Source organism: Sarcophilus harrisii, chromosome 5 (assembly GCF_902635505.1).
Source record: "Sarcophilus harrisii chromosome 5, mSarHar1.11, whole genome shotgun sequence".
Lineage (NCBI taxonomy): Eukaryota > Metazoa > Chordata > Mammalia > Dasyuromorphia > Dasyuridae > Sarcophilus > Sarcophilus harrisii.
The window spans coordinates 30,690,079-30,716,414 of NC_045430.1; the positions used below are offsets into that span (position 1 = coordinate 30,690,079).

General features: G+C 37.4%; 2 protein-coding genes across 3 annotated transcripts in view; both read left to right on the top strand.

Annotated features, from left to right (window-relative positions):
* FGD6 (FYVE, RhoGEF and PH domain containing 6) overlaps positions 1-14,400 on the top strand; it is a 157,784-nt gene extending 143,384 nt beyond the window's left edge. Inside the window, exons 17-21 of the mRNA XM_031940809.1 lie at positions 612-714; positions 2,909-3,036; positions 5,872-6,000; positions 8,133-8,281; positions 14,312-14,400. Of these exons, the coding sequence (XP_031796669.1) occupies positions 612-714; positions 2,909-3,036; positions 5,872-6,000; positions 8,133-8,281; positions 14,312-14,348 (546 nt within the window). The 3' untranslated portion in view covers positions 14,349-14,400. The remainder of the gene's footprint in view (positions 1-611; positions 715-2,908; positions 3,037-5,871; positions 6,001-8,132; positions 8,282-14,311) is intronic.
* Positions 14,401-19,579: 5,179 nt separating this feature from the next.
* Positions 19,580-26,336, top strand: part of NR2C1 (nuclear receptor subfamily 2 group C member 1) — an 87,245-nt gene continuing 80,488 nt past the window's right edge. Inside the window, exon 1 of one of the 2 annotated variants that reach the window (XM_003771036.3) lies at positions 19,580-19,704. The gene's annotated coding sequence lies outside the window, so the exon portion shown is untranslated. The remainder of the gene's footprint in view (positions 19,705-26,336) is intronic. The other variant, XM_031939195.1, reaches the window with a different exon arrangement.

Here is a 26,336-nt window from a genome sequence, read left to right on the forward strand (position 1 = left end):
AAAAAGAATTTGCATTATATCTTATGTTCTAAAATATATTCGCACAAAACACCATTGTGCTGAAAAACTACTGAATCATGCTACAACATCTGGGATGATATTAGGTAAATATTGAGAACAAAAAATCCTCTTTTGGGCCAGTGTTTTTCTTCATGTAGCTTTGAACTACATATTTATGTAACATTCTTTATAAATAGGGAAATATATGCCAATAATAATATTAATAGTACTAAATTGGTTACATGTGTATAGCACTTTCCTTCCAAAATTCTTTTGTCTGTGCTCTCATTTAAGGATTGCAAAGAACTTAAATAATATATCATAAACATGTTATTCATATTATTTTCATATATATTATTTTAGTTGATTCTTTCCATATTACAATGAGGAATTATCCCCATTTTACAAATGAGGAAACTGAGGCCCAAGTCTTTTTTTGTTGGGTGGGGAGAAGAGGGAAGCAGTCAGAGTTTAAGTGACTTGCCCATTGTCACACAGCTATTAAATGTCTGGAACTAGATTTGAACTCAGGTCCTTTTGAGTCCATCTAGCATACCACCTCACTGTCTCAAGGTCTAACTCTTAAATTAATTTGTTTTATATGTCTTCAGATTGTCTGTCAAGCTTGTTCATCTAATAAGTGTGGCTTAGATTACCTGAAAAACCAGCCAGCAAGAGTCTGTGAACACTGTTTTAAAGAACTGCAGAAACTAGGTAATGAAAATTCACTTTGGCCCTTTACTAGCCACTTGGTTTTGTTACCTGCTTTGCCCCTTCCTCGAGCCAATGGTAGAAAAGCTTCCTTTTTAATCAATGAAGATTAGTAATGTTGGCTGTGGTTTGGGGGAGAATAACCAGGAGACCAATTTAATTCATTCTTTGCTTCCAAAATTCAGACTTGGTGTTCAACTCAAGATAGGCTAGACCAAAATTTACCTTATCTTAGTGGAGAAAGTTGGCTAAGCAGATAATAATGTAAATTAGAATGAGAAACATTATTAACAGATTAGGAATATAAAGAAAGAGGTCAAGGAGAATGTTTTAAAGATTAATCATATAGAGAAAGATTGTAGAGAATATGGAGAAAATATAATATAATCTCTATTCAGGAAGTAGAAATGATTAATAATGGACATACAAACTATTCTTTTCTGGCCATTAATGCTTTTGCTAAAGGTAAATTTCTTGGTTGTTTTAGGGTCATAGACTAAAGCTGGGAGGGAGCCTTTGGAGCCAAACTCCTTTTATTTTACACGCATGGAAACTGAGACTGAGAGAAGTGGGACTTGCCCCAGCTTACATAATTATTAAATATCAGAGCTGTGACTTCATCCCAAAGCTCCATATACAGTGTTTTTTCCTCTTATCTTAGCTCCAATTCCACTTAAATATGATGAAATAGAATTTATCTTAAAAACAAATTCTAAAATCACTTTGAAAGATCAGTTCTTGGAAATCTTGAATTCTTTCTATGGTCAAAATTTATAATTTTCTCGTGGAATTTAGATACTATTAGCTTTTAATGGAATGATTTTATCTTCTAAAAAAGCTTTTCTGATAGTCTGTTTTGGTTTTATTGAGAATTACTTTTATTTAAAGCACCCAGTTTACAGAGTTGGGAAAAGTTTCTCAATAAAAAAGTAAATCTTTAAAAAAAACACCTATTTCAGGGAAACCTCAACTATCATGAGGTTTTAAGTTCATTCAGCCACACAAAATATATTTTGCAGTTAGTTTCTCATCTCTGTAACCAGAAAAGATTCTTTGACTGAGAAAAGGTTTTTGGGTCTATTGTTTCATTATAGTTAGGTTTAAAATAGCTACCAGGATTTCCAGAGTAGCCAGCCTTTCTAGAGTCTGGATGTAGTTTATAGCTGCATTCCCGAAAGATTTGTGGATTTATGCATAGAATGATTATCATTCTTCATGCTCTGAGGAATGGCCTTTTAAATATATGAAGAAAGGGGCCGGGGGAAAGGAGGTAGGGTAGAACAAACCACATGACTCAGTACTTTAATCCCTGCAATTTCATAAATAGGCAGTTTATTACTAATTATAAATAACCAAAACCTCAGGTATACATTTCTTTTGTGCAGTAGATGGCTATGCCAATTCATTTTTCAATTGCTGTCCCCCAAACTTTCTCCCTCCTTACTCCTTTTAGCTTCCCATTTGAGTACCCATTGTAACCAGAGATGTTAACACCCATTCCTGCCTCAGTTTTCCCATTTGTTAAATGACGATCCTTCATCTTTCTATCCCTGTCCATTCGTCGCTCTCTTTCTCCCTCTTGCTGTGAAGAAAGTGCTTTTGTAAACTTAAAAGCTGTGTGTGTGTGTGTGTGTGTGTGTGTGTGTGTGTACCTGTTAATTATTTTTCTAGAGGGCATGCTGGCAAGGGCAGCTCTTGGAGGATTGGAATTAGAAAGAGATGGCAGGCAAATAAGAATGAGTTCAATATGAGGGAGATGGTTAGGCAACTGGAGAAACAATTCGGGGCTTTTATAGAATGAATACTTCCCCCAATGTTCTAATGAGAATTGTTTATTTGTAAATCAGTCACAGTTTTCATTCCAGTAATTGCTTCTGGGGAAGTTTAAGGGTTCTGGTGGCCAGGAGCCTCCTGGAAGTGGAAGGAAGTAGTTCTCTGGGGAAGAGCCAGAGGTGAGAGTGATCAGGAGGGCACTTAATAAATGAAGAGGATTTTACTCATCCCCTTTTTCAGGTGAATCAGTCCTGCTGAGAGAGGTGCAATCTTATTCATCTTTCTATTACTCCCATCATAATATAATGCCTTGCACTTTGTAAGTGCCCAGTAAATGTTTGTTCAATAAATGTTGTTGAATTGATTACATACATGAATGGTCATGGTTAGCTCCATAAATTGTGCATGTTATGATTCTCTTTAGATCACCAGAATTCACCTAAGACTGGCTCTCCAGCAAATCACAAATCTCCATCAAGTGCCTTGTCTTCAGTCTTGCATAGTATTCCATCTGGAAGGAAACAAAAAAAAATCCCAGCTGCCCTTAAAGAAGTAAGTGATGCCATTTAATTTGAAAACTTGCAGATATTGAATTATTAGTGCTTTTTGGGCCAAAAGATTGGAAGGAAGACTGGAACAAGGGGACACCAACAAGTTGGGTAGTATTGGAAATACTATATTGAATTGAAACAAACTATTCATAGTAGACACTAATGACTTTATATGCCTTCATCTAATTTAATTTTTTTTGTATAAGTTTGTGGATCTTTTCCAAATACATAATAATGCAAAATAATTTCTTTTAAAAACATTCTGCAAAGGGAACATGGCAAATATGGAAATATGTTTAATAGTATTATATAATCTATATGAAATTGCTTACTGTTTTGGGAAAGAAAACATTTGGAATACAATATCTAACAAAAATCATTGTTGAAAACTATCTTTACATGTAATGGAAAAATAAAATACTATTGAGAAAAAAATTTTTAAAAAAATCTGCAAAGAATGGTGCACGGGAAAATCCACACGTGCAAAAGCTACTTAAGGGAACCTATAACAGCCCTACCTTAGAGCATCACCTAGTGGTGTACGCAGAGAGTGCAGTATTTGAAAGCAATCCTGGGAAGAAAATAGACATGGTGAGCTCACCCACTTGGCTTTCTGCTCTCAGTATCCAGGTGAGGCTGTTGTGTCCACAGAGAGAAGAAATCCTCTTCCTTCCACATGATTTCACTGATATAATTCTTCTCTCTCCCGATACTCATTGCAGCCCATCTAGCCCTGATTATATTGACTTTATGAGTCATCACGCCCAGGCATCGGGTCATGGACTTCTCCTATCCAGCCAGGCTGGTTCTGTCAACTGCCATTCTCTTACCCAAAGCTCTGCCAGTTTGATGGGTCCTTGTACTATAGAGTCCCAGAATTTTAGAGCAAAATGAGGCCATAATGATCATATAGATGGTCCAATCACCTCAATGGGAAGATGAGAAACCAAGTTCTAGGGCAATAAAGTGACTAACACAGGGTTAATGAGATCACTTTTTTTTCCTCTCTCGGTATATTGACCTACATTCAGAATCCTCAAGATGTTTTCAAAGGAGCCTAATCTTAATTTTTTAACTTAAAAAATTAAAGTTTAGACTATACTTTCTTAAAAACTAAATAATAGTTTTATTTACATATATAAATATATAGTCTTAAAAACTAAAAAATAAATATTGGTTGGGCCAACCCACTTCTTGTCGATTCATTTCAATCACAACCTGACTCTTCATGACCCTGTTTGCTATTTTCTTGGGAGATACCGCAGAGGTTTGCCATTTCCTTCTCTAGCACATTTTGCAGATGAGGAAACTGAGGAAAACAGGCTTAAGTGACTTACCAGAGTCACACAGCTAGGAAGTATCTAAGGCTAGATTTGAACTCAGCTCTTCCTGACAGCAAACCTATCACATCTTTAATATGATATATTTAGAAAATGTTGTAAAGATTATTTCCAGTTAATTTGTTAATTTTTTTTCCAAAGCCTAGGAGTTGCTTAGGGATAAAAATCTAGAAAATGAAACTGACAGCCACATAAAATAGTTTCCTTTGAGTTTCTAGGGAGTTTCTTGGCACTCTGAATGAATGCCCTGGATCATATAGCAAGTCATCTAAAAAGGGGTATCGAACCTAGGTTCTTGGCCATGGCTAGTTGTCTGGTCATGCTGCCTCTCTTGACCTTCTAAGATCCAGTAGAGAGTTTAAGTCCATGAGTACTCCTTGAAATCTCCCAAATATGATTAAAAACAACAACCACCTTTTAGTTTTTGGAGTTGTATTTTTTCCCTAACAACATTCATGCTGAAATTTTATTCCAGCAGTGGATCTTAATTGAAAGATAAAAGACATTCTTTAAAATCTAAATAGTAACAGACCGAAGCTAATTTTTGCACCAAGTGAGAGCTTCAAACTATGAGCCATCTTTGAAGACCTCCCTCAGAAATGTAGCTTAAAATGTGAATGTTCTGCTTTGGAACATTAGCTCCTGGTAGCTGTAACTTAACCCCATTTTGGCAGTGATTTTTATATTGCATAGAGTGCTGTACTTGGAGTCAGGAAGTCTTGGGTTAAAATTCTCTCTTTGATACTTGTTATGTGATACTGGACAATTATTCTTTGCAAGTGTCATCCACTAAGTTATAGCTCTAGATCATATAATGAGCCATTTTGGTTTCTATGATAACCTTAGAATCAGCCAGAGTCAGGATAAGCAAAAGTCCTTGGTCTTTATTCTTGGTCTTTAGAGGTATGATTGAATTGGATAGAAGCAGACTCTTGTGATCTTTCTTCTTTGTCTCCCGCCCAGAGCGACCCTGGCTAGTCTTACTCTACCCCTAGTCCCTCCTACAGTTCTCTGTATACACCAATTATTGAGCCAGCACAGGATAGTGGGAAGGGCCATTTTCCAAGTTTATGCTTATAGAGTATTGTCCAGTCAGTAATTAGCCTTAAGTGCTTGGTGCATCAACTCAGAATTTCAGCCCTTTACAGGTTTCCTCAACAATCACAGGTCTCTGACACTCAGGTTGCCTGATTTACCTAATGGTGCATTTATTTTCCTGTTCAAAGTTTGATGGTCATGATAATAATCACCACTTAGGGCTTTAAAGTTTGATAAACTTTCTACATAGTTTATTTCATTTTATCCTGATAATGATGGTAAAATAGGTACTTCCATAACCCCCATTTTACAGATAAGGAAACTGAGGTTTAGAGGTTAAATCACTTGTCTAAAGGCATGTCATACAGCATATTTCAAACCCAGAGCTCCATCTGTGATACTGCCTAGTTATCACTTAGTAACAGCTTAGTAACTACCTTGCTGATTGATTCTTCCAGGTGTCCGCAAACACAGAAGACTCTACCATGAGTGGCTACCTGTACCGGTCAAAGGGCAGTAAGAAACCATGGAAACATTTTTGGTTTGTGATAAAAAATAAAGTGCTCTACACATACGCTGCAAGTGAGGTGAGAGGTTACTGCATTTCATCCTCAGATTTCAGTGCAATGGTATAAAAATGCTGATCAGTCTCTTAAGGACCTTTTTTTGGAAAGAACATTTGAATGGGAAACTGTGAATACTATTTTGAATTCACAGGATCATGAACTTCAGTTTAGAAGGGAACATAAAGGGAACAGTGAGGTGACCCAGAGCACTAGGCCTGGAGTCAGGAAGATCTGAGTTCAAATTCAGCCTTAGACACTTCCTAGCTATGTGATCCTGGGCGAGTTACTTGCTCATCTGAGACTTAATGAGATTAAAGTGTCTTGCCCAAGATTATCCAAGTTATAAATGGAAGAACTGGATTTAAACTTTATCTGAGAATCAAGCACACTTTCCAGATTCCTTCCACTATTTTTTGCTTCCACAGTAGAGCAAAAAATGAGATCTGAGAATCTTGTTTTGGTAAGATTTTAGAGGGACTTTTTTTTTTTTTTTAATTTGGAGAACTCTTGCCAACCCAAACAATCTCAAGATGTGTTAGAAATTCCCCTTTTTACTAAATAAAGTGCCGCTTCTAGAATTGTGGTTGAATTTACCAGCCATACATTGAACACTTCTAGAAAGATGGGAATGTATAGCTTTTAAGACTCTTTCCAGTTCTGCATGGATGATTGTGCAGCCCAAGCTTTCCTTGGAAATTGTCTCTTTGTCATCCCAAAGGCAGGCAATTTCATTGCAAGGTGTGAAACTTGAAACAACGTGATATAAGCTAGAAAGGAAAGGACAGAATGCATGTGTAATTTTTTCCTTCTTCAAATGCTTCTTTTAATAATAAATGGAATTGTTATCCTCTGGAAGAAATGAGCTTTATAAATCTTTTTTAGAAATTTAAGAAACATGACATTGCTTCTCCTAGCATGTAGTTTTGTGTTGTTTAATCATATTAGCCACAATTAGGTTTGACCTCTGAAAGCTATGTGATTTCATATCCGATCTTCTAATTCTTATTTCCTTATTCCTGTGGCCTTTTTTTTAGCTTATACAATCCAAATAGTTCTAAATTATTGAAGGGTTACCAATTTAGGAGGCTACACAGCAAGTCATCACCATGGTCAGTGCTTCCATTACTCCTGTGTCCTGATCAGCTTAGCCATTCAGAGAGATAATATGCGATAATGAGAAAAGCAGCAAATCAGGAATTCGGAAAAATGGATCCTAAACCTGGCTCCTAGTAATTGTTTGCTGTGTAACCATGAGTGGTCTTCACATGCTTCATTAGATACCCCTCTAAACCAAAGCAGGTTTCCCCCAGCAGAATGAGCTCAGTGACTATCTTAAAAAAGCTTATTTAGATATTGAAGAAGTCAAGGCCATCCACTGTATCCTTGGTCATCCCAGTTGCCCTGATTGTTGTCTTGCCACCAGATTTCTATGACTCTGGAAGAGAGAGTTAAACTGATGACTTTTGAGCAGTTCTGCCTCATTTAATCCAATTCATGTATGTATCAAGACATCACCCCATGGTATCATCAGTCTTCTTTGAAAATGAAAAATAGACAAAAACTTCTAGCAAATCACTTTTTTTGACCCTCAGCTATCTCATCTGTTAAAGTGGAGTCAAAGCAATTGTGTCTCTTTTCCAAAGATGGTTCTGGGAAGCAAACGAATTTTAATGAGTGTCAGAGTTCTTGAAAAATTATAATGTGAATAGCCAATAGTGAACAAAACCAACGAAAATCATATACAGAAGAAGGAAAAGACTTATTCTGCTTGGTCCTTTAAGGAGTGATTGGTAGAAATCAAAAGGCAATTAATTTAAGCTTAATGTAAGGAAAAACTTTCCAACAATTAGAGCTGGTTTTTCCAAATTGGTACCAGATGCACCAGATTATTCCCTTTTATTGGAGTTTCTTTAGTATCTAGGTTTTGCATAACACCTTGTTAAGTAAGTCACAGGGAGAAGAGATTTGATTTCAGGTACTGTTTGGACTGAGTAGGCTGTGATGCATCTTCCATTTCTGAAATTCTGGGATATTTTTGTAGGAATGATTGTGGTTCAGAGTCATCTATAATTTCAAAAAAAAAATGTGTCCTTAAAAAAAAAAGACAGAATATTATACCATTTCTAATACTAGTGCATGTATTTTAAAACTAGGATGTTGCAGCCTTGGAAAGTCAGCCATTATTGGGATTCACTGTTACTGAAGTTCAAGATGAAAATTCACAGTCCAGGGTGTTCCAACTATTGCATAAAAACGTCCTGTTTTACATGTTCAAAGCAGATGATGCTCATTCAGCTCAAAAGTAAGTCACTTAGAAATGCCTTTTTTTTTTTTTTTTTTTTTTTTTTGCTACCAAATATATAATTTATTGCTTGTCTCTTTACTTGACTATTTTATTTTTATTTTTTAAAAGTATTTTTCCCTAATATATGTAAAGAAAATTTTTAACATTCACAAAAAATGTTTTGACTTCCACATTCTCTCCTTCCCTTCTTTTCCCCATCCCAGCTATGGTAAGCAGTAAACATTTTGATACATGTTCTGCACTTGTTTAAAATAATTAAAAATACCCATGAGCCTTTCTAAGACTAAAGCTGCAGAGGATGGGCCAGTCAGCTTTGGTTGAGAGTCTCCTCATCTGGGAATTGCTCTGTTAGTGAAATCCGAGGTCTAGTTCCTGTTCTCCCTTTAACATAGGGGAGCTAAGAGATTATAGACGAGATACTACAGTCCAATCCTCTCATTTTGCTGATGGGAATTCTGACTCTTATTAAGTGGCTTGGGATAAAAGAGGTCATCGTATTATAGATTTAGATTATAGATAAAGATTATAGATTTAGAGGGACCTCAATGGCCATACATTGAAACCTCCTCACTTTACCAAACAAGACATTGAGGCCTAGAGAGGCAGAGTAATGACTTTATTGAGATCACACTAGTAATAAGTATCAGAGGCAAGGTTTGAATTCAGATCTCTCACTTCAAAGCCAATGGACTTTCCAAGGGGACTAAATGTTTTTCTAAAATGGGAATATTAGCAAAATGGCTTACTATTATTAATAATAGCTAGAGAGAGTCTGAGATTGGATTGAACTCGGGTCTTCCTGACTCCAGGGCCAGTGTTCTGTCCACTGCACCACCTAGATACCCCAGCCTAACTTAAAAAAAAAAAAAAAAAGTATTGATTTAAAAGAGGTATCATGGGAAGGCAGTAATAAAATGGGGCCTCATGGTTCCAAAGGCCTGGATTCAAGGATTGTATCTGGCACATATATGATTGTATGAGGAAGGACACATCAGTAGCTGCTGTCTTTTAAGTTAGTTGCGTATCTATTTCAAATAGAAAGGTTAGCTTAAAAATGCACAGATGAGAATAAAAGGAAGCATTGATGATTTTTTTTGAGAGGAAAACTTATAGTATTTATTTACTTTTTTTGGGGGGGGGAAATTGAATAAAATGGGGTTCCTGGTCATAGAGAGAATCCTCTTATGTTTTGCTGTTTATCAAATTTTAAAAATAAAATGGAAATATACGAGACAAACTTTGCTCAGAAGTTGTTTTAAAGGAGAGGAATGAAAATCTGGGAGACTTGGAAGAACCCAAAGGGTGTTCAAAATTAGATGGTGCTAGCCAAGATCTTTTGTCCACACATGACCTCAGAAAAAGCAGCATGTGGCAGCTCCTGCTGACGGGAAGGGAAGCTGGGGCCTGTTTTGACCTCTCTTACGTCAAGGGCAAGAATCTTTGCCCTCAACATTCCAAGGCTTTGGCGAACTAAGGATCCCCTTGTGCCAAGGAACAGCAAGAGTTTCAACAGCTGCTTACTTACTTGTCTCATTGGCAAGAAGGTCAGTCACATTAAGAAGGCCCCCGTGTTGTCAGCAGGGACAGGCTTAACGGGGGGCAAGCCAACCTAGTTTTTGATGGTTATGACTTTTGAGGTCTTTCTTCAATGACTTTACTAGTGAAATTAGGGGGGAGTCCTGCCCTTGGAAGCATGTCCTCTTAATATGCAAGCCTCGATGGAGAGATAACATAAGAGCTTCTGAGCAGGCCAGCTCCTTGTGACTCTTAATTCATAATAAAGTTTGTTTTGGCCTCATAAAACAATTGAATTACTTTTTATAATAAGCAATCCTTTCTCTAAATTCTTGGTAAGAAGAAAAGTTCAATAGAGTTTACAGATTTTCTTAAAGATGAGTAGAAATGTTTTTAGTAAATGGAATATTAATAGTTAATTAAGATGGTTAAAAGTGATAATAATTACAATAATAGCATTAACTTGAATGCTTTAATATTTGTAAAATGTTTTACATATATTAGCTCATTTGGTCCTCACAAAAACCCTGTAAGGTCTGTTACTGTGAAATACAGAAACTGAAGACTCATGTTAGACAAACTTTTATTTATTAACAAGACATACATGTGCAGAAGCAAACCAGGCTTATTGTGATTGAGATTCTTGGTTTCTTGTTGGTGGAAAGGATTGGGAGGCAATGAGATGACTGAGAAATTTTGTGACACTCCTTAAGTTGGATGACAATTGAGAGGGAGAGTAATTTTGAGTCCATGTCCCAAGAAATTTTCTGGTCCATGAAAAATCTTCCCTTGGACATCCTGAAACAGATCTTGTCCATAGAGCAACTCTGAAGGGGGCTTCTGGAAAATTTGCTTCTCTGGTTCTAGGTCACTTTCAGAGATTCCTACGTAATTCTGCTAAAATCTGCCAGTAATAAAACTTGAATTTAGTGCAGCTTTCTAAATTTGGTTTTCTGATGACAAGTTCACGTCATGAAAACCAGTTTATGCTTTATGATTCTGATCCTATTAACAGCAGAGTTATAAGGAGAACATCAAAAAATTAAGAACCATAATTAACTTGAAACGAGAGAATTTTAGTTTTTATATACCTCTGTTTCACTCTTTACCTAAACTTTGTACCTAATCTATCAATAGATTGAATAAAAAAATCCCTGAGAATCTGATTTGGAAAATGTATTCTTGTCTCTTAAAATAATCAGACAGAGATTTAAAAAATAGGAAAATAATTTCACTTTATTCACAATTATCAGTACAATTTTAAATTTTTAAATCAAATTTTGAGAATTTATTCATAAAACATTTTCAAGGCCTATATATCCCATTAGGGCTGTATGTGTGTATATTTCCTATTTCTTAGAGAAGAAAATCTGATCCTGTTTCTTTCTCAAAATTTACTTCTTCATTTAATTTAGAAAACTTATTAAATTTTTTTTCTCATCTTCCCCTTCTCCCTCCCTCCCATCTTTCACCTCTTCCGCCATGAGGATATTATCCTCATGTATCCTGGAAGAATTAGATACTTCAAGAACCTAATTCTATACATGAAAATATAACTGTTAGCAAGTGCATGGCAAGCCAAGTAATTAATTTACTTAGTTGCTTAGGATATGGAACTGACTACAAATTTAGATCGAAAACAATAGCATCTTTCCTCTTGCATCCTATTATAGTAACTTGGAGATGTTTTAGTGTGGCATTGACAAAACTTCGACTTTTTAATTGGCCCTGATTTTTAACTTTTTTTTTTTTTTTTTTTTTGCTATGAAAGGAAATATAGGGACATGGTTATGATGATATCAAGACTGTCCCTAATCTAACATAAACAATAACTGGGGGGGACACTCCCTTAGCACTTAGCCAATTATGTAGAAAAGTTCCACATTATTAACAGGGTATCAAAATCAGGCTCCGAATTAACCAGGTGAGAAAATTTTCTGTTCATATTTCTCTGTAAATGAGACCATTTTATAATTTAGTTCTAGAACAGATTTCACCAAATCAGATTTGGATTTGTAATCCCTAATGTAAATATAAGGACCACTGTTTTCAGGTAGCTAATGTTAAAAAAAAAAAATTGTGGTGGCATTCCCAGTTTCCTCTAACTTTTTTATAGTTCTTTTAAAATTACTCAAAGGGCCAAATCAATTTCTTTTGTTTTCTCAACCTAACCTAACCTGACTTGGATACTTATAAGATTATAATTATAAGGTGGGAAACTCACCTTACCCTGATCTTTTCAGTTGTAATTCTAAGAAATTCAAAAAGGTTAAGGCATGTAGGCAGGAAAAGCTATGTATTAAAAATGAAAAAGAATGCTTCTGTATTTTGTATTCTGTATGTGCTTCTGTATTTTTCCATATCACAAAAAACAACCAGTGGTAACACTGAAACAAATAATATAATTGAGATACCTGGTGGATGGGATTTGGAGGCATTTGAAGAGAGAGGGAAAAGGAGTGAATTTTACTTTTTAAAGTTGCTCCTTAATTTAAACAGGCATCTTTCTTTTCATGATCAAAAAAGTTAATAGCAATTCTCAAATTTAAACTGCAAACCCATTATTACCCTCTTTTATTTAATCAGTAAAATCAGTGCAGTAGTTGAAAGTCCCTTCTTCAGGCCAAATTTGGGACTTATCAAGATTCTTATATGTCTTAGGACAATTTTGACTAATTTAAGAACACTAATCTTAGTCATGCCTTTCTGACTGAGGAGTCTCCCCTGTTCCTAGTCCAACAAGAATTTCCCAAAGGGATGTCCATTGACTTATTAAAAGCTAGTTCCCAAAGTACCCTCATTAGGAGAATCTTTAATTATGGAGGTCTGAAAATGGAAATTTGATCAGAGTATCCTAGGGAGTACTTCAGCTGGAAGTCTTGTTACATGGAGTTTTGAAGTCTCAACCCCGTTGTGGTCACCAAAATTGTTACAGTGGATTAAAAAACTGCGTATTTTTATCTAGACAATCACTTATTTATTTACAGAGACAATTTGGGTCCAAGGCCGTCATTAACTAAGGACATTTCTACACAGTGACTGTTCAATTTGGAGGAAATGAAAAGCAAGAAAAACAGGATAATGGGATTGAGATGCCAGATTTTGTATTGGTGGAGGGGATTAGGAGGCATTGAGGTGAGAGGGAGAAAGAGTAGTTTTGTTACATTCCTTAAATTAGGTGGCATTTTTAGAAGGGAGAGTAATCTTGTGACTTCTCCAAAATTAGGTAATTTCTAAGAAGTTGAAACTTAACATCACAGAATAGTAGGTAAGGTTATTTTAATGTCACAGAGAAGTGCTATTATTACCCTGTTTTATAGATGAGGACAAAAAGGCAAGGGACCCATAATCTCAGCCTCCCAGTAGCAGTAATAGAGTGATGGGGATGAAAGTGGGATTATAGATGTCATCTCCATCACTCTGTTATATCTGGATGCCTCACATAAATACTCCAACTTGAATGCAATTCTGAACATGTAAGTTCAAGTTTGTTTAATGTCTTCAGATTTGTTTATTTTTTTTCCTGCAAGGCAGTTGGGGCTAAGCCACTTGCCTGGAGTCACATAATTAGTAAGCGTCAAGTTTCTAAAACTGGATTTGCACTCAGTTCCTCCTGACTCCAGGGTCAGTGCTATATCTATTGTACCATCTAAATGTCCCAAGATTATCTTTCAAAGGCTTTACTTTTCCAATGTTTTTTTTTCTATGTTGACCGGTCACAAAACACTCTTGAGCAGTGCTGTTCACATTGCTTCTCATTGCTTTTCTCCCAGATATTTCCTTTTGTATCCCATCCCAATTCAGCAAAATTGAGAGTGTGTGCTTTTTAAATATCCTATTTCCACTACTAATTGCAAAAGAAAATTCTGAAAGGAATTGTTACTGATAACACTATTATTTATTGATTTTAAAAATCAACCTTTGCCTTAATTAATATAGCAGCAAGATAGAAGTAACTTTGTTCATGCCTTTGGAAGAAAGACTTTTGAGCTTTTGAGATCATAGATTTTTACCTGGAAGCAACTTAGAGGTGCAGTTCAAACCCTTGATTTTACAGTAAGGAAGATGATGTCTGGAGAGACTCACGGTCACACAAAAAGTAGCAGATTAGAAAAAATAGGCTCTTATATTTTACAAATTGTTTATATTCAGGGAAACTCCATATATATAATATGTCTTGTCTAGGCCCAAAGTGAATAAACCGTACTATCCTTAATGGATTGAATGCTGTATTTAGAGTAAAAAGACTTAGTTTCAAGTCCTGACGCTTGAAAGGTCTGTATTACCTTGAGCATAACCTCAGAAACTCAGTTTCCTCCTCTGTACAATGGGGATAATATCAATAACACCTGCCACACAGAAGTTGTTATAAGGTTCACATGTAAAGCATTTTATAGAACTAAAAGTGCGTTATATAAATGTTAGCTATCTTCATTCTTATTATGAATCACATGTAACTGAACATATATATTACAAAATCGTATCTAAGGATTTTTTTTTCCTTTTCATTAGGTGGATAGAAGCATTTCAAGAAGGCACAGTGCTGTAGCACCATCTGCTTCATCTCTTTTTGATGCTTCCAGAGAACTAGAATTTCATCAGAACTCATAAAATACAGTAAAAAGATTATCAATGTAATCACGCACTGCCAAGAGAAAATCCACCTCAATTGTATGTTTATCTGATTTAGGAAATTCTTTTAGTCATGTTAATATTTTTTAAAAAGAGATTGTACACTTGTTAGGGTTTTTTTTTTTTTCAAACAAATGTTATTTATTAAATTTTTGTTGTTTACTTTATGGTTAGAATTATTTCTGAGGCTCACACTGAATTCCAAAGTGTCCTTGTCTTCAGGAAAATAGATAACATATCAGAAGTGTACTATAGCATCAACTATTGTGACATACATAGCCCTTGATGTTTCCTTCTGTTGCTTTTAGTAATAACACTCTGACCAGCAGACATTCTTTGTATCCAAAGTTTGTCTGCCAGCATTGGTTTTTTTGTGTTGCTTAATTTAGAAATAGTGAATATTTTTAAATGGCTAAAGAAAAAGACGTGCAACATTAGTCTCAGTAGAGTAATCCCAAATATATCTTTATGTTTTATAATGGGGAGGAAACATCCCAACAACATAGAGCCAAGCTTCTACCTCAGGGACACTCGGGGATTAAGTTCCAGTAAGTAATCTAAATAACAAAACTACTTCTGTCTGTCCTGGCCTTCTGTTTTAAGTGGGGAAGGGATACAGATACACAATCAGAGCCGGATAACCACAAGATATAGAAGGCTAATTTTTTCTTATTGAACTGTGAGTCAGAATGTGGAATTTGCAATCCTGAAGTTAACACTTTAGAAAAGTTTTCTTAACCAGATGTACAAACAAAATCAACCTAGATGCTTTAAAATAAAGATCATACTCTGCTAATACAGCATATCAGCACAGCTTTCAATCTTTTCTTAAATGAAAAAAATACTTTTCAGGGCCTGAAAATTCTTAAGAAGAAAGGCATATATATCTGAGGTGATTTATGTGAAAACAAAAGGGGTCAATAAAACTTCTTAAAAGAGGAGATGGGCAGTTAAAGAATTTATCTCTACTTATAAGGAGAAAAGCAAAACATTGCATAGGTTGCCAATGGCACTTGTGTGATTAGAGTTGGCAAGAGTTCAGAATCTAGATTGATGTCACAAGCAAATGTGTTAAAGGTCATATTGGCCCTCAAAGAATTTATGAATTTTTAACTGAAATGACCATATCAAGAAAGCATGGAGTCTTTGCCAAACTTCACTGAACTACACCATTGGTCCTTTTTTTTTTTTTAAATAGTTTACACATTTCAATATGATTTTGTTTTTTAATCATGTTAACTCTTCACAACCCCATTTGGGATGTTCTTGGCAAAGATACTGGAGTAGTTTGCCCTTTCTTCTCCGCTCATTTTACAGATGAGGAAACTGTGGCAAACAGGATTAAGTGACTTGCCCAGGGTCACACAGCTAGTAAATGTCTAAGACCAGATTTGAATTCAGGTCCTCCTGACTTCAGACCCAGTGATCTGTTTATTGTGCCACCTTTAATATGGTGCCTAAAATGAAATTCATCACTAAGTGAAACCAGTATCTTGGTCTTCTAAGAAGCATCTCTCTCCCTTCCCCAAACTCACCACCACCACCATGATGGTGAAACAACCTTGGAAAGTAGCAAGAGAAAAAATTGAAATTATTACATGCCCCACATACTGCAGAGGCCCTTTCCCCCCATTCCCCCCCATTCTTTCTCTTTATAGAGAGAACTCCTCCTGTGAGGAGATGCAGGAATTTCCCACTTCTCATGAAGATGTTCTTCTGGATGAGAGGTGTTTTTTTTTTTTTTTTTTTTTTTTATCCTTTGCTGTAGCTCAGCACATTCTGGGGTCCCTTTTCTTTGTCCTTGCTCACTGAGCACTCTGGGCAGGCCTCTGAGACCAGCTTTTCCAGCTTGAATTCTGCCTGGCAAACATTTCAAGTCCTTCTGCCTCTGTCACATGCTAGCCCAGTGTAGTAAACCCTTAAATGTCCTCAGATGAATTAAGAGAGAGGGAACCAATAACACTGATGTCATATGATTTGGTATCTAGGGCCAGAAAAGACCTTTAAGCCAGCTAGTCCAATCCTGTCATTTTATAGGTAAGTGAAACTGAGGCCCAGCAAGCCTCTTAGATAGGTGACATGGTCCGGATTTGAAGCCATGTCCAGGACTCTAAATCCAGATGCTTCCTGCTGTGCTTTCTCTTATTTTTAAGACGTGTGGAATAAGATATGTATGTCAAAAGCCCCTGCAGGGGGGCAGTAGCACAGATTTTTTGGTCAGATATAGTCAGATGGGAATGTCTGGGATGAAGAATCATTGGCCAGAGATTGGTTTTGGTTTTTTCTCTTCTCCACTTCTTGATTGGTTGCTACTTCCCCATGCTTTGGCTCCACATTAAACAGCTTCAGTGGTTTAAACCTTCTTGTGAGTGAAGCTGCCTTCTTCAAATGGCTGTTGGAATCCAGAGCCAGTTATTAATCTGAATTTTTAAAATAAGAAATAGATTCCCTCCCCAGCTCCTAAATTTGCTCAATTGCATTCCTTAATTATTTGTGAAACATTTATAAGATACTACCAAGGAAGATCAGGCTTGAATGGGAGTTCTGAAAGCTTCCTAACATATTGGGCTGGGAGAGAACTCAGTTTAATCTCCCCCCATACAGGTTTTATCTTTGATCTGTCTGGTGTAATGTTACCTCATTGCTACTGCCATTAAATTATATACTTAATTGTGCCTAGCTTGGGGTCACCCAAGGAACTAATTTATCACTGTAAAGCAACATTGGTTTAAGGTCATTAAAAAACAATTAAGCCAGCAGAAATTTTGGAGTCTATAAGAAATTGGCTGACTGGGTTTTAAAAGAAAAAATATATCAAACTCTACAGTCTGCAGTGGATGGAATACAGCAGAAGAGAAGAGAGAAGGGAAGTGTTTAAACCTGACAACATTTGAACTCAAGTAAGAATTTTGGGATACTTTCTATGATCTTACTACTGGGAAGGACATTAATTTAGTCCAAGCTTCTTGCTTTACAAATATTAAGTGTAAGTTGACTGGACCAATCTACATTGGTAGGGAGAATTTCCTTAATTGGGAGTTCTGCACTCCAGTGAAATCACAACTCCTGTCCCTCTTCCCATCAAGGGACTTGAGACAGAGGCAGAAATGGGAAGGCTGGGCTGAATTAGGAAAAACCAGAATTTTCAGCTGTAAGTTTGATATTTTGCCCCTGATACTCTTCCATCTGTTTGTTAGTATATTCCTGCTGTCAAGATCAAAATTTTGTCTTTTGACCTGTAGCACCTCCTTTCTGAATCCTTCCTTCACTTTATTCTTTCTCTTCCGTTTCTCCCTCCTCTGTCTTTTCTCCAATTAACTATCTTTTATTAAATTTCTGCTTCACTTGAATTTGCTCCTTTCTTTTCCCCAGGCCCTGTTATTTAAACCCTTTCTTTCTTTTTGCTCTGTAATTCACAGGAAAGTGTTAACAATCTTTTGAACTAGTAGAATTAATTTCCATTTGAAAACTAGAGGTTTTTGCTCAAAGGAACTAGATTTGTTTTTGAAAAGAGCCTTCTGGTTACTTTTGCCATAATATTTCCACCCCCAAATTCTTTTTGCTTTTTAGGAGCCCGTGTCTGTATTCTACCAAATAGCTTGCATCCTTCCCTACTGTACCCTGGCTAATGAATTCATAGGTTTCAGTAAAACAAAGTATTATTTTTGCAGAGGGAATTTAGGTTGGCAGAACTGATCGTGAGTCAAAAATTCAGTAGAGAAGGCCTCCTACACTATACTTAAAACACACACACACACACACACCACACACACAACTAGACCTGTGATTTTTATCCATATCGAGAACTCCCAGCAAGGAACTTCCAAATCAGAGATCCTAGCCAAGCTGGCTCTACCACTTTACTGTCTTGAGAGCTGCCTGGGGCTTTTGGCTGTTGTGAGTGATTTGCCCAGAGGGACCTATTTCCTCCAGGGTAATGGATCTGCCATTCATCAGATACAGCAATTAATTTAAAAGTAAAATACTAATGTAGCTTTGAGGTAGATTTCAATTATCTTTAATTTCTGGATAAGATTTGAGATCAAGGTTTCAGTTTTAGCAGTTTATTTTTAGTGAACATGGTCAAATACGGAATAGATTTTCACTGACAGGTGGACAGTTCACATCATCTGAGAAATAGGTACCTTCTTGGAAACTTTGTTGCTAGAGGTATGAATTTATTCAGATCTGCTCCTCTCCTCTTTGGTTTGAAAAGCATTATCTTGGGACTTTACATCATTTTCCTTTCTACCTTTTCAAGGAAAACCCATCTGGACATATTCTTAACAAAAGAAATATTACCTTACTAATAAATGCTTTTTAAAAAAGACATTAGTAATATATATATATATATATATATATAAATATATATATATATATATATATATTTTTTTTTTTTTTTTTTTTTTGAGAACTGGAAAAGGATGTGCTGTACCAGATTATATAGGGGAGGCTAAAGACTTAAGGCAGCTTAGGGACCTAAAGAGAAAACAATATTACTCCCAAAGAATATGAAAGGAGCTCTCTCTATATGAAACAGAAATTAATGGACCTTGGAACTATTAAGACGGGGCAGCTAGGTGACAGTGGATAAGAGCATCATCCTGAAGTCAGGAGGACCTAAGTTCAAATCTGGTCTCAGTTAACCCCAATTGCCTCAGCAAAAAAAAAAAAAAAAAAAAAAGTTCTAGTTAATTCTCTAAAACGATATATCGAAGAGATTCCCCTTCCTTCCCTCCCCCCCTCCCCCCACACAAACACATAAACCATCCATTACGCCTCTGCCCTGCAAACCGTAGTCGCCTAATAAGTTATATGACAATTTCTCATCTGCGCGAGCACAGAGCAGCGCCCCGCCCACAACCTCCTGCTCAGCCCAACCCCAAGATCTGAGCCCAACCTTCTGCTCCTCCGCCTGCAGTTCCCCTCCAAGCCAACAGAGGGCGGGGCGAGATTCGGAGCCGCACCCAGGCTCTCCCCGCCCCCTTCTGTTTTCTTTCTCCCGCGAGAACGTTACTTCTCCCTCCTTTCGTCCGCTCTTCTCGCCAGCCAACGCGCAGGCGCAAGCGGGGACGCGCACCGTGGAGCAGAGGGAGGGGTCACGAACTCTGACCCCACCCCCACATCCAGGACCCTAGCATCCCCCCCCCCCACCCTCCTTCCTCCTCCGGGAGCCGCCCCCTCCCTCCCCGCCCCCAGCAGCCGCCTGAGGGAGAAGAGTCCACGCTACTCTGGGAGACGGAGTGCGTCGGTGGAGCGAGCGCGGCGGGCGGGTAAGTGCCGCCGAGAGGGAGGGGGAGCGGCGGAGGGGAGGGGGAAGGGAGCGGCTGCGCGCGGGGGACGGGGCTGGGGCGCCGCCTCCCCCTCCCCCCGTGGCTTCCCAACGGTCGTTCCTCGCGCACTTCGCCGCCGTCCCGGGCGCGGGGACGGCAACGGGAGCCGGGAGGGGCCCCAGGGTCGGGCCGGCGGGAGGCAGCGGGAGGAGGCGGTGGCTCCTCTGCGTGCGCGTGCGCCGAGGCTTTCCGAGACCGAGACCGAGGCCGGGCCGAGCCTTGAGCTCGGAGAAGGCCGCGCCCCCCCCCCCTCCCGTCCCTCCCCGGGGATAACGGGACCGGGCGGGCGCTGGGCGCTGCTGGGGCGGGGAGCACTGCCTGCATCCCCAAAAACAAAGACTGGGGGGGGGGGAGGGCGGACGAGAGAAGGCCTGCGTCCGAGCCAGGGTGACAGTACCTGGAAGCCTGTATCCAGGCTTTCCGGGGGGCCGGGCTCTGGCCAGCAAAGCAAAGTAATGGTAAATTAAAAAGCACCTCCGGGCCCTGTGTGCCGAGCAAACTGTGGGAAAGCAGTGATTAATCATGAACGAAAAAAACATCTTAGTAAGTTTTACTTAATGGTGAAGGCTGAAGCATTTGCTCCTAAGCCTCACTGAGTGGCCCTTGCCGATGAATGAAAAAGCTTTTTTTTAATAAATCTCATTGTGTTCTGGGCCATTATAATAGTAAATGAAGAAGTGTTAATAAGCCTCCCGGATGCTGGGCTCTTGATGACAGTGAATGAAGAAAGATTTTATTTTAAGGCCTGCAATGAGCAGGGCACTTATTTATGTAAAGCATTTATTAAGAGGCTTACCGAGAGCCAGGCACTTAATGTATGAAAAAGGATTTTTTAAAATTAAGTCGTCTTATATGCTGGGCGTTTACTAATGGTATATGGGAAAAAAAAAAAACATTTATTAATGTGTACCAGGCACTTGATGATGAATTTAAAAGTAGGCCTTAGTATAAGGCAAACGCAAAATAATGAATGAATAAAATTGTATTAAGCATTTCTGTGTGCTAGACGCTTAAGGAATAGAAAAATGTTTTTGTAAGCCTCACTATGTGCTAAATACTTGGTAATAGGGAATGAAAAAGCATTTATTAAGCCTCATAGCAAAAAAAAACCAAAAACATTAAATTTTATCATGTGCCAGAAACTTAATGAAGGAAAAAGCGCTTTTTTTTTTTTAAAGCTTTTTATTTTTACATAGTTTTAATCATTTATCTTTGCAAAACCTTGTGTTCCAGATTCTTCTTCCTCCTCCCTCTCTCCTCTCCTCCACAGCAAGCAATCCAATACAGGTTAAACATGTGCAATTCTTGTAAACATTTCCATATTTGTCTTGCTAAACAAGAAAAATCATGTCAAAAGGGGGAAAAAAAAGGCAAACAAGAAACAACTGCAAAGAAAGTGAAAATACTATGCTTTGATCCACGTTCAGTCTCCTTAGTTCTTTCTCTGGATGCAGATGGTACTTTTCTGTCACAAATTATTGGAATTGCCTTGAATCACTTTATTGTTGAAAAGAGCCCCATACATCACAGTGCATCCTCACATAATCTTGCTGTTACTGTGTAGTGTTCTGCTGGTTCTGCTCACTTCACTTGCCATCAGTTCATGTAAGTCTTTCCAGGCTTTTCTGAAATCATCCTGCTGATCGTTTCTTATAGAACAATAATTTCCATAACATTGATATATCTTAACTTCTTCAGCCATTCCCCAGCCGATGGGCATTCACTCAGTTCCTTGCTACCACAAAAAGAGCTGGCTGCTACAAACATTTTTGCACATGTGGGTTCTTTCCCCTTTTTTATAATCTCTTTGGGATATAAGTCCAACAGAGACAAAGGGTATGCACAGTTTGATACATCACCTTTTGGGCATAGTTCCAAATTGCTTTCCAGAATGGTTGGATCAGTTCACAACTCCATCAACAATGTATTAGTGTTCCAGTTTTCCCACATCCCTTTCAAAATGATCATTCTTTTCCTGTCATCTTAGCCAACTTGAGAGTTATATTAATTTGAATTTCTCTAATAGTGATTTAGAGCATTTGGGGAAAAAAGCATTTCTTAATCTTACAATGTACCAAGCATCTGCTAATAGTAAATGAAAAAAACAATAAGGCTGCTAGATTCCAAATACTTAATAAAACTAATTAGTAAGCACATAATAAAACTAATTAGTAAGCACAAAGAAAAAGAAGAAAGAAAAGGAAGAAAATGCCAGGAAGATCTGGGTTCAAATCCCACATCTGATTCTTAACTGACTTTGGGATCCTTAGTCATTTAACTTCTTAGAAAAAGTGTTCTTCCTATGTATGTGGATTGTAGCTCTAGGATCAGAATGAAATTGGGAAAGTGCTTAGTCTGTTTTTTAGAGAAGGAAGCAGAAGCCCAGAAAGTCAAAGGGAAAATGATTGTCACTCATTCTTCTTCGAGTCCAGTGAGATGTTGTAAGCATGCCGTGCTAAAATGCAGGAAGGCCAAGTTTGGAGACTTTTGGAGCCAGCTGAGGTTTGAAATGGGAAGAAAAGATATGGTGGGGTGTCTCTCTCCATCAGTCCCAGCTGCCTTTCCCCTAAACTTAACCAAGTGCTCTGACCTCAATCTAAGGTGACTGGAGAAAAGGGAGAAAAAAGAAATGTGGAGGAGTAGTGACCAGGTGTAAAAGAAAAAAGGCAACTTCTGAGCTTTTGATATCAGCACAGGATGGGAGAAAATTCCTCACCTCTCAGCCTTCATTACAAAGTAGGGCTTCATCTCAAAAACAATCCAACAGAAAAGCCATCAAATGTTCAATAGGTCTAGCTCCATGCTCAAAGGTCCAATTTCATACCTGGATCTTCTTGGGTTGATAAAATGATAGCTCTGATCTCCAACCCCCCCCCCAAAAAAAAAAAAAAAAACAATTTGTAATGCTTGACATACATTTTTTTGCATTTGCTCTTTACAACAACCTTGTAAAGTAAGTTCCTTAGGTTTCCCCTTTTTAGCTTGTTTTCTACATTTCACAAAAGAGACTGAGGCTGTGAAAAGGTAGTTGACTTGCTTATGGTCATAGAGCTTAAGTGTCAGAGGCAAATAAGTATATTTCCCACTAGCATAGCTTTGAAATATCCTGAGTTGTCCTTTATGTTTAAGGGTTTAGGTCAACACTCAGTAATCCAACTGGAAATTTAGAACAAAAGCCTTAAAAGACATATTTGGTTCTTTAGTTTTTTTTTTTTTTTTCCTAAATCTTATTTTTATTCTTGTCTTTTGTTTTTATATCCTGTTCATTTCTAAATTGGCCCCTTTTCTCTTAGGCAGCTGTTCTAATTGTGAAGGTATGATACATAAGATTTTGTGTAATGCTTGGATATAAGTGGCACATAATTTACTTCTTTGGGATACATGCAAAGTGCTTTGAAAACCTTCAAGTGTTATAGAAATGTCTAATTTTTATTATTTCATCCATATATATTAGATTGTATATAGATTCCTCCGCCCCACCCCCCATATTCAGTAATCTAATGTTTCACATAGAATCTAAAGCTGGAAGATATCCAGGATAGTTTACCCTCTTTATCTTACAGATGAAGAACTGGGGCCCAAATGCTGAGTGACTTGGTAGTAAATGGTAGAACTGGGGTTCAAATACAGATCCTCTGAATTTGCATCCAGCAAATGAAACAGTACAAATTATTTCATGCTAACTTACTTAAAAACTCTTTGAAAATGTTTCTTTTAAAGACATATTTATATTGTTTTGGCTAGAAATTGGAAATTGAACGAATGCCCATCAATTGGAGAATGGCCAAATAAATTGTGATATATGAATGTTATGGAATTTTATTGTTCTGTAAGAAATGACCAGCAGGATGATTTCAGAGAGGCTTGGAGAGACTTACATGAACTGATGCTGAGTGAAATGAGCAGAACCAGGAGATCAATTTATAAACTTCAACAATAATACTATATGTAATGATCAATTCTAATAGATGTGGCTCTCTTCAGCAATGAGATGATTCAAACCAGTTCCAGTTGTTCAGTGATGAAGAGAATCGGCTACATGCAGAGAGATAACTATGAGAAATGAGTGTTGACCACAACATGGCATTTTCACTCTTTTTTGTTATTGGTTGCTTGCATTTTTGTTTTCCTTCTCGGTTTTTGTTTTTTTTTAGCCTTTCTAGATTTCATTTCTCTTGTGCAGCAAGATGACTGTATAAATAAATATGTATACATCTATTGTATTTAACATGCTTTAACATATTTAACATGTATTTAACTACCTGCCATCTGGGGGAGGGGATGGGGGAAGGAGGGGAAAAGTGGGAACAGAAGGTTTTGCAAGGGTCAATGTTAAAAAAATTACCCCTGCATATGTTTTGTAAATAAAAAGCTATAATAATCATAATAATAATTTTAAAAAGACAATTATAGCACTGCTCAAAAAGGGATAGTAAACATTATTATAGGGAAGATGCTTATGCACTTAAAAGCTTAAATTTTGCTCCTGATCTTCTTAATTCTTCTACTTCTGTTTAATCACCCTTAATGAGACTTACTTCTCAATGATTGCTGGTTGGGTTGGAAAAGGCAAATTTAATTTCATTTCTTGCTATCTTCTGAATAGATCTGTTGAACAAAGGATGAGCAGAGTATAGAGGAGTAGCCCTGACTTTTTGAACAGGTCATGAATGTTACTCTGGTGGGGCTCTATTTCTGCTCCCAGCCTAGGTTCTGTGGGTATTGATCATTCTCCCTCTGTCCTGCTTGAAGTAAGTGTGGGGGATGGGACACAGAGGGTAAGTCTGAGAAATTGCCTTTCCCTATCACAGTTTTTAAAATGAGGAGGTTTTCATGTCAACTTGTACATAATCTGCTGCTGCTACCACTACTGCGAATACTGCTATTACCACCACTGTGACCATCATCACCATTAGCACTATTTTTTGTGGAACAATGACAACAAATACTACTACTTCTGTTACTTGACATATTTATCTTTTGCTTTAAAGCCTGCAAAGTGCTTTACAAATATTATCTCATTTGAGATTTGGGTCTTTTATAGAGCTGTGTGATTTTAGGAACCTGATAAAGAGGATAAATGATTTTTTCAGAGCCCTGTAGTTAGTAACTGTTAGTCTTGCTTTGAACTGAGGTCTACCTCCATCTTCCATGCTTGATAGCCCTTGGCCTCTAGAATTTCTTTGAGTAACTGTAAAGTGACTGATATTTTCTTATCTCATTTCCTGGATAACTTGTCCCTAAAGTTCACATTAACTTCCATGTTCTTCCTTTATCTTCTTTTGGCTTCATCTCACCTCTCTGAATCCTGGGAGAAAAGTGACTTTCTTATAGCACTTATAGGAATTATATATCACTAAATTATATCACTCTCCTATTCTGTAAACTTCAATGGCTTTTTGTTATCTCTAGGGTCAATTATTTGTTTGATGTGTTAACAACTCAACTCTAACTTATCTATTCAGTCTCACTGAATTGTTATCTTTTCCCAACTCTTCCTCAGGTTGCTTTCATATGCTGCCTGTCTTCTCCCTGTCCTTGCTGGACACTGGTTGACCTTCCTTTCCCTTAAACCCTACCCGCTGCCAGAGGGAACTCAGAATTCCTTGTGACTAATAAACCTGTCCCTTTTCCCCCAATTGTACTGAACTGGTTCCCTCTAGCTTAGCACCTCAGACTGCTGAACTTTTTTGCATCAGCCCTGCAGCTGAACTTTCCTGTAAGTGATGTTTTCCTCAATTAGAGTGGGAGCTCATTGAGAAGAGGAACTGTCTTCCTTTTTGTTTGCATCCTCACCAATTAACTTAGTGTTTTATAAGTTATTTTTTTCCCCTTTAGTCATTCCTTCTCACATATAACTACATTTTCTGTTTCTGTGCCTTTTCAGGAGCTGTCTGGAATATGTTCCTTCTTTAGCTGCCTCTTAGAATGCTTGCTTCTTTCAAAGCACTCTCTTCTCAATTTCTGATCCCTTTGGTTGCCGATCTCTCTCTTACTCAAGTTACCTTATGTTTATTTTATATCTACTTGTATATACATATCTCCCCTGTAGAATGTAAATTCCTTGAGGGTAGGAATTATCTCACTTTCTCTTTGTATACCCAGTACCAAGGACAGTGCCTGGAATACTGTATATATAGGTGTATATTTGTATATTTGTAATGTCTTTATTGCTTTAGTAAATGGATATTCATTGCTGTATTGGGAAATAAATTTTGGGTCAAATGCTTAAATTTAGTTTCATCTTCCATAATATACCACAGAATCTGAATCTGAACATCTCATATTATCACACTACTTCTATAGCACATTTCACCAGAAACTCTTTTGCTATACATCCCTTCCTGTCCTTCTTACTCTCCAGATACCTCTACATATCGAGAAAATTCTATACACACACACTCACCTCCTCTCCCTATTTCAGTTGATGGTTGTAACAGCAGCTTGTGAGTAGAATTGTAAGGACCAACACTTGGATGACACTTTTTAATTATATTTCAACTCTGTTTCCTTCAGTCCTTCCCCCAATGTGGCATGTGTTTATACTAAACACTAAAACATTTTCAAATTGT